This window comes from Primulina eburnea, chromosome 5 (assembly GCF_022965805.1).
Source record: "Primulina eburnea isolate SZY01 chromosome 5, ASM2296580v1, whole genome shotgun sequence".
NCBI lineage: Eukaryota > Viridiplantae > Streptophyta > Magnoliopsida > Lamiales > Gesneriaceae > Primulina > Primulina eburnea.
In genome coordinates this window covers 4,390,201-4,408,315 of record NC_133105.1, presented here as the reverse complement: position 1 = coordinate 4,408,315, position 18,115 = coordinate 4,390,201, and the positions used below count along the sequence as shown (strand labels likewise).

The following is an 18,115-nucleotide window of genomic DNA, read 5'->3' as shown; positions in this document are numbered from 1 at the left end:
TAAAATATTGGCGGCTTCAGTAGGATGAAATGCATCCCAAAACATGTGATTGGAATTCGAAAAGGCAAGCATGTTAGCATTTTTCTCCTCACCCCTCGAGACTCTACCCCTCTATCTAAACACTATCTCGACATACAGAGGAAACTCCAAGGTTTACCTCATCAAAGATTGTCACGTTTTCAATTATTGTACAACATCCTCCCAAAACAACCTCATCTAACGTTGATAATTAAAAGAGCTCACGAAAACGGAAAACCAACCATATAACTCCTCTCAAGACCTGCAAACAGACACACACTCGTGCACATGCGTACCAATATAAACAACATCAAATACACACTCATTATAATTAAGTAAAAGCAAACTGGTTTGAGAATTTACCAGGAATTTTCGTTGGAAGCAGTATCCAAGCTCGGGATCTATTTCAGCGAGGGAATCTTTCCTGTCCAGGGAGAGTTCAAGTCATGCACCGGTCGGGTGAAACAAACCATTTGGTGGGATATCGATTCTGGGCTCACATGTATGAGGCACTATATCTCGAAATCATTAGCAGTGAGCGATGTAACAAAACTAAAAACGATATAAGTTGTCAGTCCGTGATAGTGTCATGGGATAAGACATGGGTAGTCGTTTGATCACGAGAAGTAACTGAGCACTGAAAACAAAGTCATAATTACATTTTGCACTATAAATATTCATGTTCGCTCGATCAATCAAGACATTCACTTGAGATTTTCACAAAACTTTCTTTATAACACTTTTATTTCTTCTGGGTGAATACTCGATTGACTTAAACGTTAGAGTTGCTAAATCAAAAAACCTTCCGACGTCTCACAACGTTCTTTGTTTATCAAGTCTGCAGATTATCTAACCACGGCTTCCTTCTACCCCGCCACTAGTACTCACAGGTAAAGAACACGCCCATCTAACTTACCCAATTTATCCGGACATCATCATTCCCCAAAAGCATCAATTTTAGAGTTGTAAACCTTCTTGCCAGGGACATGCATAACGGGCATTGTACCTGACTCCGAGTTCACCTTCAGCCTCGCGTCTCCAATTTTTTTATCGCCACCTTGTGGAGCTAGCATCTCTCCATGGAACGGAGCAACTCTCTTTTCGTTTTTCGCCATTATTGAATCGATTGAGGTTTTCTGTGTCATGCAAAAATTAGGCATGTCACCGCACCAATTAAATTGGTTCCAGATTCACAAAATATGAAATCGAAAACGGATTGGATTGGTTTAAAATGTATCGCTCAATCCAAAATAGAAATCGGAACAAGTTGCTCAATAATATTAGGGTTTTTTTAATTTAAACAATGATAAATAATAATATTTATATATAAAAAAATATAATAATAATATAAATCAAAGGGGCAGATCAATTAATAAAATTTAAATGCCCCGGCTTCTGTCGCAGTGTGTATTTATTAGAAGAAAGGGGGATGCGTGAGTCGAAGCCAGAGATGCAGAGCTCATCGGAAACAGCATTCAAGGTCGATCAAAGGGTCCACTATGCCGGACAACCTCAGAGAACCGGAGTTGTCAAGTACGTGGGGCCGCTAGAGGGCTACTCCGGTGCTTGGGTCGGAGTAGATTGGGATGCCGATGGCGTCGGCAAGCATAATGGAACTCATAATGGTGTTGCTTACTTCACCGCACGGGGCCACGACACTGCGTCCTTCCTTCGCCCGCATAATCTCAGCGCCGGAGTTTCCTTGTTAGAAGCACTTCAAACTCGGTATCAAACTGCCTCCACGGAAGAAGAAGAAGGTGAGTTCACGCGAATTAGATTTCGTACGTTGATTCGATTGGAAGGAAGTAGTTCTTTGTGCGATGTATCACTATAAATGCAATGCTAAACGTGATCAGCGTATCAACTTGATTGAATTGGCATTGTGTGTGTTTCTGTGTCAAGTGTCAACTGAGACGAATGTGTGAGGCTTTGTGGCTACTAGTAGATATAGGAATTTATCACATTTGAATGATTGAAAGGTTAAGTCTAGGTATTGCTCCTGTTATTTGTTTTACAGAAGTTCATAAGCTGAGTTTATCTGTGATTTTTTTAGTCCAGCTGCGTTGTGAAGTTTTCAAGGTCACTTGTGTGGCTGATCATTATCGTCTGTTTGTATTATCCTCGCTTAGATGAGATGTATGTCCTCTCTGCGAGAAACAATAGAGTGTCCGTCCAGCTTCTGGGGAAAGAGAAAATCCAAGACAAAATGAGCAGATTCGAGGACCTGACATGTGCGTCATTATCTCATTTGGGAGTTAAGTTTCCTGATTCCCCTGACCATGTCAGTTCGGTGTTACCTAGTAAGTTGATTACCTCCCAATCTGTCTACATTTTCCAGTGTTGTTTCTTTCTTTTATATTCAAATCTGAACTCGTGTTCGATCATATCATTTATTAGACACCTCCTGTTTCATTTATGTGAGCACCTGTCTGCTGTTGTTCGTTTCCCACGAATTCTCAAGTGTTTCTATTGCAGATCTGAAGGAGCTTGACTTGACTGGAAACTTGATTGATAAATGGGAAGTATGTGTTTCTTGCTTGAATACAATACATCAATTTATTAAGCTTCAGTTGCCATTTGTATATGTAGAGAATTATGGGAGTATCAATATTTTTACATTCTTAAAATCTGTGGGCATCATGTTTACTGAACAATGAAGCTACTCTCATTATTAGTATTGACGTATTGATACCTCTGGTTGGAAATGATGCAGCAGCTTGTGATGCAAAGTTGATAAAAGTCAAATTTTCTTCCATTTGATAATCCTCGCAGGATATAGGTGTTATTAATGAAGGGTTGCCTTCTCTTGAAGCCCTCAATCTTTCCAATAATTCATTATCAACTGTTATAACTACCATACCCCAGCTGACGAATATCCGAATTTTAGTTTTGAACCACACCGCTGTGATCTGGAAGCAGGTGGAGGCTTATGTTTCTATGTTGCAATATTATTTCAGTTTCTTTATGAAAATCAGGGGATAATTTTAAAGCAGGTTTTGTTTAATATGGCAGGTGGAAATTCTAAAGGATTCACTGCAAAATGTGGAAGAACTGCATTTAATGGGAAATAAATTACGAGAAATAACCGTTAGTGCTTATTACACAATGATGTTTGGAGTTGAATTCTCACTTATGTTATCTGCTTGGTGATGATTGTATGTGTATTTTCCGACAACTAGTTTTCAACTGAGAACATGTGAATTGCTTCACGGCTGTATGCTTGGTGAAAACTTGTGCTAGATTGCATTAGTTAAAATCATATGGATCATCAGATTAGTCACATCGAAAATGCTAACGTATGGTCTCATGCTCTTGTTATGCTAAATGCATTTTCTTGTGTCAAACACCCACCAAGGCACACATGGTGTTTGTTAAAGAATTATATTTTTGAAAAGCATCTTCTTCTGGGGAAGGTATTGAATGGACTGTTACCTGCGATGCATGTGCAAGGGGACACCCATTTTGATCATTGTAGCGTGTATAACACTGTAATGCACATCCTGTAAGCATTTATACTTTGACAAGTTTATATTCGATCTGGGAATTTTTTTGGCTGCCTGTCTCAGTGATCACTGTTTCTGTTATTCTTTCCCTGTCAAACTTCTCTTTTTTTGAGAATCTACTCACGTATTTTTATAGAATTTTTTCGTAACATGTTCTTTTTTCTGTCCAGCCCGCAGCTTCAACTGTTGTCCAAGGATTTAATTCTCTGCGTCTGCTTAATCTGGAAAACAATTGTATAGCTGCTTGGGATGAAATCATGAAATTGTCACAGTTAAACAGGTACGCAAAGAGGAAAGAGCACTTTCCCACCACATATTATTTTCTACGACTCTGTTTTTTCAGTGATTTCTAATGCTATTTCATCATGGCGCCTGCATTTAGTTTGGAACAGCTATTTTTGAGCAACAATGAGTTGAATCACATATGGTATCCTGATTGTGGTGGTTATAATCATTTCAAGAGATTGTGTGGCCTTCTTCTGGGTAACGTTCCAATACTGTGAAATAATTTTTTCATACTTACTAGTTAATACCGCCACTCTTGAGGATTCATCTAGTTTGTTGCTTGTTTCAGCGAATAACAAAATTGAAGACCTCAAATCTGTTGATTCACTTAATTCATTCCCTAGCTTGACGGTGAGCATTAAATTTGGGCACCGTTTGAGATATCCTTAATACTTCTGTACATGAGCTGCAGTAAAGGGATTAAATGGTGAATGCTATTACCCACACCTGCATATTTTGATTGGCTTTGGTCATGAACTGTGTTGGGAATAGCAAAGAAAGAAAGCTATCACAAAAGTTGGTTGGAGTGTGAAGATCAGGTGGTGTGTATGCATAGCACAACTGTAAACCTGCTTACTTGGTTTTCGGTCTGATTTCGAACAAACGTAGGACTAACATGTAGTCTCTTGGTCTCATCTAAATCTTACATGATTAATTATTTTAACAAGGAGATCTCAGGTTCATATCCTGTTATATCGCTGTCAAGTAATAGGATAGTTAAAAATCCAGTCTAAAGAATGTACATTTCAAATACTCAGTCCTAATAATGTGAAAGAACTAGATATGCCTCTCAGGCGAGACAATGGAAAACAAATTCCTAATACTGGGAAAGAACTAGCTATATGTCTCAGGCGAGACAATGGAAAACAAATTCAGTCTCATCTTTTATGTGTGTTATAAATTCTTGCTTTACTTTGCTGTCTTTGCTAGTGATAATTTATTGTATCAATGAACCTTTTTGATATAATTGATAACATCCGAGCGTTGCATAACAAATGCTTTGTTATGCAGGATGTCAGGCTTTCCGGGAATCCGGTTGCAGATCTGGGGAAAGGTGGCATTCCCAGATTTGTTTTTATTGCACGTTTGAAAAAAATTAAGATATTTAATGGCAGTGAGGTAAGTTTAAGATAATTTATAATTTATTTTAGGGTGATTGTGAGGTCATCCTGCTTCGCAGTTAACATCTTTCTGATTGGCTTTCTGTTATTGCAGATTAGTCCTCGAGAGCGGAAGGACTCTGAAATTCGGTATTGCTTTTTCTTCAGAATGCTTGCCATAATGCATACGTACTATGTTTTTCACACAAGGGTCTGAGAAAAATATATCTTTGTTAAATTTTCCTTGACAAAATGCTTCTTCAAACTAATTAATTATAAAAAAATCTGGGAAAAATAGTCTGGAACTTAACCACGGGAAAAGTGGGTAGCTGCTGTAACGTACATGGGCATGGATTGCATGCTGCTGTTTGGTTGGTCATATCAATTGCGATCTTCCTGTTACCATCATAATTTATATCCATGCAGATAATGTTACTTAAATATTCTCCTGCAGATATGTCCGCATGGTCATGTCAAAGTGTAATGGCGGTCCGGAAGAAATTAAAAAGTTCCATCCCAGGTTAATTTTTGTCAGCTCCCTTTCCTCTTACCTAGCTACTTTTGGTGTATAAGGGAGACCATTGGTGCCACCATATGAAATATATGCTATAAGCTTGACATGGTTTGTGGTAAACAGTGTGTCTTAGTACTTTGTTGATGCATCTCCTCGTATGCATTGGGTAAACAGGTTTGCTGAGCTTAAAAGTACTCTTGGAATTGAGGATGAAAAACAATCAATAGGTGCATCAGGGAATCAAAAAATGTCTTCGGGATTAATTTGTATGAACTTTGTTTTGAATTAGCTTCCGCTTCCATATTCTATTATTCTGGAATGATATTATTTTGTTTTTATACGCTAGACTTGTCCGTGCAGCTATTTCTTTGAAATGCATTGGAGCTTCTATGGGTGAAAAACCCGTCCTTGTGAAAAAGTTGCCTGCAACTACAACGGTGATACATCTGCCTGCCATTTCCCTAAGCTGATTATTTTGATGGGCTTTTTCAAGTGTAAATGCGTGAATATTGTCGCATAGGTTGGAAAGCTGAAGAATTTGTGTGAGATTTTCTTCAAGTTAAAATCGGTGAAGCCCATCCTGTTTCTCCAAGAAGAGGTGGGCATCTTCTTTTTCCTCACCAGATTTTTCTCCCAATCTCGTTACTTTCTTGACCATTACTATTTCCATCTTCGTGGGTTTATTTTTTAGGGTTCGCCCCTACCTACATTGCTTAATGATGACATGGAATCTCTTACGGAGCTTGGGATTGGTAATGAATCCACCATTCTTGTAGATGAAGAGCCTTGATGTCATCATTCATCTCAAAGTGAATAACCGAGTGGCATGCATAGATATAATTTCTTTGATCTTCTGCTTATTTGGATACTGAATTTTGTTTGGAGTCCTTTGCCATCAAACTCGATTCATCATCCTTTTATGCTCAAGTATATATTTTGGAAATATGCACGGTTTTGACGACGCAATATTACTTCGGAAAAAAAGGGAAAAGTATAAATTTGGTTTTGTAGTTTGCATTTTTTTATTTTCTGTCTTTTTATCATATAATTTACTATCTTAATATATTAATTTGTATTGATTTGTTCGTGATATCGAAAATAACGACGTGGAACTTGAAATTGCATTGACCAAGACATAGACTGGAGGTTATCCGGGGGAAAAAATAATCTCGATCTAATTGTGTCAACGTTAATCGACACAAAATTGTCAATGTTTTTTCACGCCTACAAGTTGATGCCTCCCTCAAACTAAATTCTATTTTCTTCACCGAAGATGCAATGTTGTGCGCATGGTGAATCAGAATAGATTGAACAGTTAACTCTGGTGTTTCCACCACTTTCAACACGTAGCTTGCCACAAAGTTCATCAGAGAACACATAAAATATCGATCAACTGATATGGATAATGAAACCCGTGAATGGATTTTCCATTACTCTCATGGAAATCAACAAACAAGACGATCAAATCAGTAAGATATTATGGGTTTTTACCGATTCCGACGACTTTTGGAGCGCCTTAGCTAGGAGCAGAACGCAGAACTTTCAAAATTGAGAATGGGAGACAAATCAACGAAGGGGAGAATGCAACACCTCGTAAATCTTTATTATAAAAGAAGGAAGAAAATGAATACATCCCGCGTCCACCGGATAAGGCTTCATCCCACGGCTCATTCCATTCATCCGACCTACATCCAATTCCATTTCCATTTTGAAATTAAGATTGAATTTAAATAATTGATTATTAAAATGAAAGCATGATGCTTACACCCAACCGTCGCGGCGGTCGAACAAGAGGCGTTTGTGTTTCCTCCGAAGTCACAAATTATTATATCAAAAATATTATATAAAATTCTGGTTCAACATGCAACTAAGAGGGGTGTCTGGTTTTTTTAATGCTCAAAAGTTCGATTATCTAATTACGTTTTTTCATACAAGCTTGTTAGACAGATCTTACCCAATGTGATTTTCCTAATTAACATGGTTTACATACTACTACGTTAGTTCAGATATTTATTCTGTGTACATCGAAAGATACCGACCGTAAATTTCTTACTATTTATAAGTTTTTTTGAAATCCCATATTTTTCAATCATGGGTAAACATTCTCCAAAAGTGAAATATAAATAAAGTAAATTTCATTATGCTTTTAAATAGAGTTATTTTTAAAAAGTATTGTTTTGTATAAAAAAAATTGAACTCATTCTCAAAATAAAAAATAAAAATTGTATTCTTTAAATTTTTTTTTTAAGTTCTCCGCGTTAGGCGAACTGTCGTAGAAAATTCCGAGAAAAGTAGTGAATCTAGAAGAGCTTTAGCTTGAGTTTTATCTTCATTATTGAGCATATTTATTTTGCTGACCCACATATCATTAATTAATTTAGCAGAAATTAAAGCCCTTTACTCCAAGATTGCTCCACGGCCAACGCTTTCCCCGTCTTCATCTCCCTAGAAAATCATTTCTCCAAGAAATTCCTGTTTCTTTCCTTGTTAAAATTGGTGGGTTTTCAATTTAATCTTTGTATGATCTTTCAATATTATGCAATAGAGTGAAAATGGGGCTGCATCAATCTAAGGACGAGCTGTTGTGTCACAAATTATTATATTAAAAATATTAATGTCACTTGAGATAAAACTCAAATAAAGATAACAATTTTCTGTCATTACATTGAATTTTTTATATTTGTTGAGTAGAAGTAGGAAAATATATTTAAAAAATCATATATTATTTTGTTTATTAAAATTTTTAAAAATAAATAAATATTTTTCAAAAAGTCACAATTTTCAAATTTATTATATGAATAAATTTTGATTAAATTTTTTAATTATTTTTAGAGTATGTTAAAAATATTTATATTAAAATTTTTAATTAAGATACATATTAATAATAGCAATATACGAATAATCAATATATAAAAAATTCATGATTATACTATTTTAAAAAGTAAAAAACTTAATATTATACATAAAAACTTATATTTTATTTAATATGATAGATTGTAGTGAGATTGAATATACAAAAGTAACAAAAAAAAATAAAAATCATGGTCAAAATAAAATGAATTATGATATAATCAATGTAGACACGTAAATTTAGTTTTTTTTTCAAGAGACATCGAATACAAATTTAAATTTTAAAATTTTTTTGACAAGATTACACATTTAATTGCTTATTTAATTTCTATTTATTTTGAAATATTTAAGCGATTGATGAAAGCATTAATTTTGATAAATATTTCTTTATATATGTAGATTATTGCTTTAATTACATATACAAATTTAGTAACTTTTTTTCTTTTAATACTATTTCAAAATCATTATAGAGAAATAATGAAGAATATTATTATTTTATGAATATGATATAAATAATAACTAAGCACTTGATATGAAATTAAATAGAAAAACTAAAATTAAACCAAAGTGGAAATTTTAAATTTTATAAAATATTATAATTGATGCATACATCATGCATTAAAATGTATCACATCTTATGAAGCCAGAGGTTTTTTCAGGAGAGTCAAGATTGCGACTATCTGTCCATCAGTATCACATCTGTTTTTTGCTGATGATAGTCTGATGTTCTTCAGGGCGACCATGGAGGAAGGGGCACGAGTCAAAGATTGCCTTACCGCTTATGAGAGGGCTTCTGGACAACTTATCAATTATGATAAATCAGCTCTTTCTTTTAGTCCTAATACTAGCCCACTTCTCATGAACACGATTAAGAACATCTTGAGTATCCCTGTAGTTCAACATCATGATCTTTATTTGGGCCTACCTACAGTGTCGTTGAGAAGTAAAAGATTACAGTTTAAATATCTTGTAGAAAAGGTGGCGAAACGGATCCAGGGTTGGAACAGCAAGTGTTTCTCGAAGGGAGGGAAGGAGGTGTTAATCAAATCAGTCTTGCAAGCCATTCCCTCCTTTGCGATGTCATGTTTCAGATTGCCCAGTTTGGTGTGTTCGGATATTGAAAAGGAATGCGCAAACTTCTGGTGGGGAATAGATAATGGTAGGAGAAAATTACATTGGAAATCTTGGGATTTTCTCTGCAACCCAAAGAGTCGGGGCGGTCTTGGTTTCAGGAAATTGACTGAGTTCAATCGTGCCTTGCTTGCAAAGCAGGTTTGGCGTCTTATTCGCTCTCCTGAGTCACTAGCTGCTCGAGTGCTTAAAGGAAGATACTACCGACATCAATCGTTACTGGCTGCAGGGATGGGTAGTAACCCTTCTTTTATATGGCGGTCGCTCCAATGGGGTAAAGACTTATTGGCGAGTGGCTTGATATGGAGAGTCGGGGATGGGAAATCTATACAAATCTTTGATGATTTATGGATTCCAACTATGCAGTCCAAGATCAGTAGACCAGTGATTCCGTGGGAGATTGACACTACCGTGGATGTGATAATAAAGGATGGTAAGTGGGATGCGGACTTAATTACTGCTAATTTTAATCCATATGTTGCAGGGGAGATACTCAAGATCCCATTACCAACATCAGGGAGGAGTGACTCTCTATTTTGGCGGTATGAGGCCAAGGGACAGTACATAGTGCGGGATGGTTGCCGACTACGAGGATTGTTCTCTCCCCCTGAACATCAGGTGAAATATCCCCTGGACTCTTGGTGGGCTTTCATATGGAGTCTTTCTATTCCGCCGAAGATTCGCCTGTTTTGGTGGAGTCTTTCTCATGATTGTATCCCTACGAACCAGAATCTATTGCGGCATCACGTACCGGTGAGTGGGTCTTGCATTCTATGTAACTCATCAGTGGATTCCACTTTTCATAGCTTCATCTTCTGTCCTGCCATTAAACATCTTTGGAGAAACAATACATATGAGCATGTTGTAAGAATGGCGAGACATACCAATACTTTAGAAATTTGCTTGTGGTTGAAAGAGAATCTACCTAAAGCTGTGTTTGAGGAAATGGCAATTCATGCGTGGGCCATTTGGAAGGAAAAACAGAGTTTCTTGCATGGGGATAAAAGGAAACCGATGGCTGACAGTATTACTTGGAGTGCTGCCATGATAGAAGATTTTAGAAAAGCTCGTTTGAAGGAAGGGATAACATGCCCTGTCGAGAGGAGAAACAAGGAAGGGTCTTGGAAGCCTCCTAGACCTAGTTCTCTCAAACTCAATGTTGATGCAGCAGTGAACGAGGAAATGCACATGTATAGTGTTGGGGGAGTAGTACGAGATTCTCAAGGCCGGTTGTGGTTAGCCTTTGGAAAACAAATAAATCAACCGATTACTGTAGTTCACGGGGAACTTCTGGCCATCCGAGAGGGTATCAAGCTCTTATACGAGAAAGGTTTTCAAGATGTCCAAATAGCTTCAGACTCTCTTTTGGCAGTGCAAGCAGTCACTACCAATCAGGAGGATCTTGGGTACACTGGGTTCTGTACGGCGGATATCATTGAACTATTGAAGAAACCAGTGATCTCTGGAATAACACATGTACTAGGTTCGGCTAATAGAGTCGCACATGTTATGGCTCGTTTTGCTTTTTCTTCCCCTTCACCTGTTGTTTGGGTGAATGGAGAATTTCCTTTATGGTTGGTTCAGCTTGTAACAAATGATTTGATGCAATAAAGTTATGAGCTTTCCCCTCAAAAAAAAAATGTATTTTATATTTTCAATAGTCCTGAGATTAAAATTTGAATTTTAATAAGAATTAGAAAAGTGTTGAAATTTAATTTTTATTAATCTGATATATCTATACAATCTATAAATATATGAGTTTGAATTGTGAATTTACTTAGTTATCCTTCACTCACAATTACTTCATTAATGTTTTACTTATTTACCCTTTCACTCAACATTACTTCATTAATGTTTTATTCATTTATTTATTTATGTGACTTTTCAATTTTTTGATCTAAAGATTGATATTTAAAATAAAAATAACTTTATTCTATTATTTTAGTTGAATGGACGATAAATATTACAAACACATTAATATGATATTTTATTTTATTGAATTGTGATACTTAATTAATGTTTGAGACCATGTAGATTCTATATGCTCTTTTGCAATTTTTTCTAAATATATGAGTTTGAATTGTGAATTTACTTAGTTATCCTTCACTCACAATTACTTCATTAATGTTTTACTTATTTACCCTTTCACTCAACATTACTTCATTAATGTTTTATTCATTTATTTATTTATGTGACTTTTCAATTTTTTGATCTAAAGATTGATATTTAAAATAAAAATAACTTTATTCTATTATTTTAGTTGAATGGACGATAAATATTACAAACACATTAATATGATATTTTATTTTATTGAATTGTGATACTTAATTAATGTTTGAGACCATGTAGATTCTATATGCTCTTTTGCAATTTTTTCTTATATTTTATTCGCATAATTTGATTAGTTTGATTTATTTCAACTAGACAGAGAAATTAATGATAAATTAAAAAGAACGAAAACTACTTTCTACTTTTGTATTAAATTTATTAGATAATCCTTATAATTTTTTACCGAATATAATTCTTTTAAAAAATATGAATTATAGTGATAACTTATTTTCATTCATTAGAAATTAATTTTTTAAATATGATATTTTTTAAATTTGTATTACTTATTATTTTATTTATATATGTGTTTTACTACACATATTTATTTGATTGATATTATTTAAAAAATATATTTACTATGAAATATTAATCATCAATATTAATTTACAAATGATGCATTCTGATATAAAATTAACTGTCTATAATATGTATTCTAAAAAAACAGAGAAAGTCAAACAAAATCTGCAAATGGTTAAAAGTTAGCAGATCTATATATACCTCTATAAATATATGAGTTTGATTTGTGAATTTTTTTAGTTACACTTTTACACACTATTACTTAATTAATGTTTCATTTATTTATTTTGGTGAATTTTTAATTTTCTGATTTAAGAGTTGAGATGGAAAATGAGAATACTTTATTTCATTATTTTAGTTGGATCGACGAAAAATATTACAAATATATTAGTATGATACTTTTTTATATTTTTAATTTAATAATTGTGATATTAATTAATGTCTCAATATATATCTCAAGCTTACATTTTTCTACAAGTGTTATAAAAACTATGTGAGAAAATGTTATTTTTCTTATGATTTTTTTCCAATTAAAATGGATATTGAGAGCATGCAAATTCTATATGCTCTTTTGCAATTTTTTTTGAATATTTTATATGCAATATAATTTGATAATTTTGAGTTATTTCAACGTTATTCATAGAAAAGAAATTAATGAGAAATTAAAAAGAATGAAAATTACTTTATACTTTTATATTAAATTAATGAGATAATCTTTATAATTTTTTAATTAAGACAATCCTTGTAATAAATATGAATTATAACGCTAATTTATTATCATTTATTAGGAATTAAATTTTTTAGATATGATATTTTTAAACTGAATATTACGTATATGTGTTTTCTACACATATTTATTTGATTGATATTATTTTAAAATTTTATTTAACATGAAATTATTAATCATCAATATTATTTTTCAAATGATCTATTATGATATAAGTTAACTATGTATATTATATATTTTTAAAAAGGAGAAAGTTAAAAAAAATTCGCAAGGAGTTAAAAGTTGGCAAAAACAAAATTGATATTTAACTTAATAACAAGTTTATGGATTTTATTTTAACATCATTATGATAATTTAGTTAATTAAGATAATTTTATTTGACAATCGCTATATGCACTTCATTTAAAAATATTGTGACTTTGGTTTTAGTAATTCATTATTCTATTAATTTTATTTTTATTATTTTCCATTGTGAATAATATTTAGATGGAAAATATTTTTGTTAATTTGATAGAGCTATCATTATGTTATAATTACACGAATTGAAAAATATTATATAAATAAATGAATATTTTGATTATCATCATCATGTATTTATATTTATTGTGTTTTGTTATATTTAGATTAATAAATACTTATAAACAAGATGTTATTCAAACGATTTTAAAAATTATCTAAATCTTTATTTTTCATTATTAGTCACCTACGTGCATCGCACGTGATCATTCCTAGTATATATATATATATATATGTAGATAATACATCCTAAGTGTTGCACTCTATGAAATGCTTTTTCTTGTCGGCACAATAGTCATAGACCATGTGATTCTTCCTCACATGTTCGTGAAGAAAAATTTGCTGGATGGGACCGAGTTTCCAATATTTTGGCGCATTCCAATAGTACTTTGGAGAGTGGCATCCCCGAGGATCAGAAGATTCATGCACGCACGCATCGACCCCGAATCCGCGATACTCGGACACAAAAGGTGCTTGGCTCCAATCAACTGGCCCTAGCCAAGATGTAAAATTCCATATGCTTGTTTCCACGTGCATCGGCCGCGATGGATAATTCACGCCTAACCTTTCCTTCAAGTTATGGTACACCCTTATTGGTATTTTGTCCACAAAGAAAACTATGTGATGATGGTTCCACAGTATCTCATAAACGTGAAAATCTTCCGTTGGATCGAACCAAAGTGAAAACTGTTGTTCTCTATTTCCAGCGTCGTTAGCAAAAACATTTGTACTTAGAATGAATGGCTTCCCATTGCTTCCCAAGAACTCGATGTCGACCTCATCGTGACCGCCTCCATTCGTTTCGTCGATTGGGACCCCAGTCAGCTGCAACGATATCCATGCATATACATATATCAAAGCATATTCATCAGTACTTTTTCTTCATGATCTCAAACACACCTATTACATGTATTCATTCATCGATACATACGTAGAAAGTTGTGATTACTCCTGCATCTTTTTTGTTCGGCATCTTCATCTTCAGTCTAAAAAATCCAGAACCATATTTATTCTTTGAATTGAACCCCGCTCCTGCAACATATTGCAATGTGATCAGGAGATATATACATGGACTGAAATTCATCGATCAATATTCATGCATAAACAAATCACGAAATTAGGTGAAAACTAACCCGACTGTTGGTCTAACAAAAGTTGAACTTGTGTTCCATTGCCAAGAACTGTGATATGGTTGCTTCCCCAAGTTGGAGAGTAATTCAGGTCAAAATGAACTGTATCATCCATGCTAATTGCTGGTGGATTAAACAAACTAAGAATGAACAAAATGGCTGACAAAACTGGAATGTTACTCCTACTAATATTCATGAAATACCCCATTAAATAATGAGTGTTGGTGCTCCCAGTTGAGTACATATGTTTTAACTAATAAACATGAATTTCGTCTGTGACAGGTATTTATATATAGAGAGACAGAGCTCACTGTACGTGGTCAAAGATTCCATCACACACACACACACACACACACACATATATATATGTATATATATGTATACAGTTGACTTCTTTGTATATATAACATGATTCTCTAATGTGATTGACCATGTACAGTCAATTAGTTAGCAAATTCAATGAATCAAACTATCCAAAGAAGTTCAATGTTGGTCAAGATTAACCACATCAGAAGCAAATTTGTGAAAGAATAGAATCAGAATCATTATTACTTGAAGATTGCCATGTAGGTTGATAAGATTCTTGCTACATTATTATATGTGCTGTTTTCATTAATGCTTTTCCTAATGTGATATATGTTGAATTTTTAAGCGCCATATTTACTGTTCAATGGATAAAATTAGTATTTTAGTTGCAAATGAATATAATCAAAGAATTAATACTGTTTTATAGTTCATATATGCTATAATTTTTTCAATCATTTTCTCGCTTGATTTTTACCTGGCTCAGTTTCTTTTCATTGTTATGCTCCGGATATAATTAAACACCATTGTTAAATTTAAGCAATTAATGTTTACTACCTAACAAAATAAATAAATTGTTATTATCACACACAAATGATAATTAAGGATGGTAGTTTATGATCGCTAAAAAACACGATTACTCTTTTCAGCTTTACAAAATTGGTTTTCAGTGTTTCTTAATTCATAATTTGATTCTGCTTACTTTAAGTAAAATCTGAAAGTAAAAGTTATTATAATATTTTTGATAAATAAATACAAAACTTTCATAATATTCTCTCACAAAAAATTTTTGTTTAATCCAAAATTACTAGATAGATGAGATAAATAGACTCTCTAAAATGAGAATTTTCGTTATGTTATTAAAAAAAACAGTATAAAAATAATTTATTTATCAAGCTTATGATATTTTTATAACCTATAGATTTAATCACTCGTACAAAAGCTTTTGCAAACGGTCACTTAATGAAAGACATTTCAGTGTTCCGAGGAGAGTCTATGCTATAGACCTTAACCATGTCATTCAACCAATGTAGCAAAGACTATTCCTAATAAGGGTGGCCGGGGTGTAATCAGTTTTCGATAATGGAACGAGGATATAATCAGTGGTCTAGATTCAAGAAATACATATCTTCATAGTCATATATTATTTGAAAATCACTCAAATTGGTAATGCTTGTCAACGGTTTCAGACACATCCCAAGTGCAACTCATTCCCTTGGGGAACACAACCAAGTCACCCGCGCCGATTTCAACCGCCTCATCAGATCCATCAGGATACACCTTCACCTTTCCCTTCAATAAGTAGCATGTCTCTGTTGAAGAGTATGTCCATGGAAATTTGCTTGGAGGACAACCCCACCTTTATTCAAAGCAAACAAGATCAGACAATGTGGTTGTGTGAGAAAACAAATAAGAGACATTTCGTAAAGTAACTGAACAGAGAGAGTGCCAAATATTACAATTACAAGCAACCTGAATAAAATTTACAGAACTCACAGTAATGATCTATTGAGTTCATCAAACATGACATCTGTAATGAAATGATAGAATCCATAAACTGCTGATTTTGTTTTCAAATCGATAAGCCTTGCGCAAAGACGGTTGCACAAGTTAGCATTCAACAACTGCTGATTTTGTATTCAACTATTGAAATTCTAGAGGAAACATTACAATGGAGAAAAATTGTTCTGAATGCTTTGTTCCAACTCTTCTTTCCTTAATTTCTTTTTGGATCCACCAGAATGCCGTTCAAGTTTGCATCTACTCCTAGACATCAAAGATGTTCAATATTTATCTATCATTTAATAACAAGGTTCTAAAAGGCGTGAAGCGTCTCGAAGCATGGATATTGAGTTCCAAGCTTTTCAAGCTTAAGCGAGATTAGCACAGACTTAAGTGTGAAAAAACGTTTTTTATCTTTATGTAATTGTAATTATCTCAAATCAATAAATAGATAAAATAATACATAAATATGATAAATTTAAGTCTAATGCATTAATTCTCGTATTTATAAAAGCATAAAAATCTCAAAATTAGAATCTTTACTTTTTTTTCAACTAGATCACATTAAAAATTGTTAAATGTTTGTCAAATCATTATCAGACATACTTAATCATAATTAAAATTTTAAAATAATAATATAAATTATAAACTTAATTTATTATTTTAAAATAAATAGACATACTTTCAAAATACCGTTTAATAGCTTTTTTCCGTTTCTTTCAGAAAGAAGCGGACGTATTTGTCGAGTTTCAAACTTAAGCGCATTTAAGTGAGATTTAAGAATTTAAGTGGGATTTAAGCGGACTTTTTAGAACACTGTTTAATAATTAATAAGATTCGAAAGGGCAACTGGATAATCACATACTAAAATCAGATTAAGACCCTACTAAAACTAAAGCTCCATTTTCCATCCAATTTTCAATTATTCAAGCAACACGACGAACTCAGGCTATCCTAGAAGCGCGCATTTCATCAAACGCATGGCGAGATGCTAATAAATTATTTTTCGTGTATCAACCTCAACCCTCCAATAGCAAGACTAACAAAAAAAAATACCATCTCAGCTGGAGAAGATTTTTGAAATGAGTGTATAAATACACAAGAGAGCGAAAGAGATATTCACTTGGGCCAAGAGCGAACACCGAGGTCGGAAAGTTTAGATTCGGTGGGGTTGCTGACTATCTTGATTCCCCATTTCTCCGTTTCTGTTATGGAGGCGGCCATGACTTTTGCACCTCTGTGATCGGTATTGCAAGCGATACGGCGGCGGAAGGTGAACCCTGTCGATGCTCCGATTCTCCCACTGGGACGTAAGGACGCGGGGTTCTTGGTTAGGGTTTTAAAGCTAGGAAATCCGGTAGCTGCTGCAGCAACAGGACTTGTACCAACAAATGTTGTCATTTGAGTGGGCGGAAGAAATAAATTTACAAAATTATTGATTGAAATAATTGTGGCCAACGCCGTTCTCCTATAAAATAATATTAGATTTTTATTTTTAATTTTTGAGAGTCTATAATATATTACATATTCTCATCCACACACCTGTTATCGGTGGCAACCACAGCAACTTGACATAAGAAATAAATTATATAATATGTTTTATTCTATCTTTAGTATAATTATATATGATTTATTTATATAATATGTTTTTTTTCTATCTTTAGTATAATTATATATGATTTATTGATAATATAAATTTATAGAAGAAAAATTCATAATTATTTTTTAAAAGTTTTGCAAACACTATAAATGGGATTGTTTTCAAGATGGATTGATTTTATTGATCACAATAATGCAAATTTATGGAATATATAGTATGTTAAAGAAAAATTATAATATATACTTAGATATAGGATTTTTGTTAGACTTATAGATTTGATTTATAAATTATTTTATCATTTTTATTCCCT

At 33.4% G+C, this 18,115-nt stretch overlaps 3 protein-coding genes and 1 long non-coding RNA gene across 4 annotated transcripts; 1 reads left to right on the top strand and 3 right to left on the bottom strand.

Moving 5' to 3' along the window:
• Window positions 1-23: 23 nt before the first annotated feature.
• Window positions 24-7,229, bottom strand: LOC140832520 (uncharacterized). The gene is made up of 3 exons (XR_012118126.1): window positions 7,186-7,229; window positions 6,912-7,105; window positions 24-1,154 (listed from the first exon to the last, which is right to left on the bottom strand). It is a non-coding gene; the product is annotated as an uncharacterized lncRNA (long non-coding RNA).
• LOC140832517 (tubulin-folding cofactor E) lies at window positions 1,423-6,428 on the top strand. The gene is made up of 15 exons (XM_073196590.1): window positions 1,423-1,775; window positions 2,148-2,318; window positions 2,494-2,540; window positions 2,791-2,937; window positions 3,031-3,105; window positions 3,692-3,801; window positions 3,904-4,004; window positions 4,096-4,157; window positions 4,818-4,925; window positions 5,022-5,056; window positions 5,361-5,426; window positions 5,595-5,686; window positions 5,781-5,857; window positions 5,941-6,018; window positions 6,112-6,428. Exons 1-15 carry the CDS (start codon window positions 1,448-1,450, stop codon window positions 6,208-6,210), a joined length of 1,596 nt encoding a protein of 531 aa, XP_073052691.1. The 5' UTR covers window positions 1,423-1,447; the 3' UTR covers window positions 6,211-6,428.
• A 6,262-nt stretch (window positions 7,230-13,491) lies between the features above and the next one.
• Window positions 13,492-14,734, bottom strand: LOC140831640 (xyloglucan endotransglucosylase/hydrolase protein 3-like). Its single transcript, XM_073195383.1, has 3 exons — window positions 14,403-14,734; window positions 14,201-14,301; window positions 13,492-14,094 (listed from the first exon to the last, which is right to left on the bottom strand). The coding sequence occupies exons 1-3, from the start codon at window positions 14,641-14,643 to the stop codon at window positions 13,519-13,521; spliced, it is 918 nt and encodes a 305-aa protein (XP_073051484.1). The 5' UTR covers window positions 14,644-14,734; the 3' UTR covers window positions 13,492-13,518.
• Window positions 14,735-15,764: 1,030 nt separating this feature from the next.
• On the bottom strand, window positions 15,765-17,659 carry LOC140832515 (uncharacterized). Its single transcript, XM_073196589.1, has 2 exons — window positions 17,329-17,659; window positions 15,765-16,062 (listed from the first exon to the last, which is right to left on the bottom strand). The coding sequence occupies exons 1-2, from the start codon at window positions 17,604-17,606 to the stop codon at window positions 15,858-15,860; spliced, it is 483 nt and encodes a 160-aa protein (XP_073052690.1). The 5' UTR covers window positions 17,607-17,659; the 3' UTR covers window positions 15,765-15,857.
• Window positions 17,660-18,115: the final 456 nt, after the last annotated feature.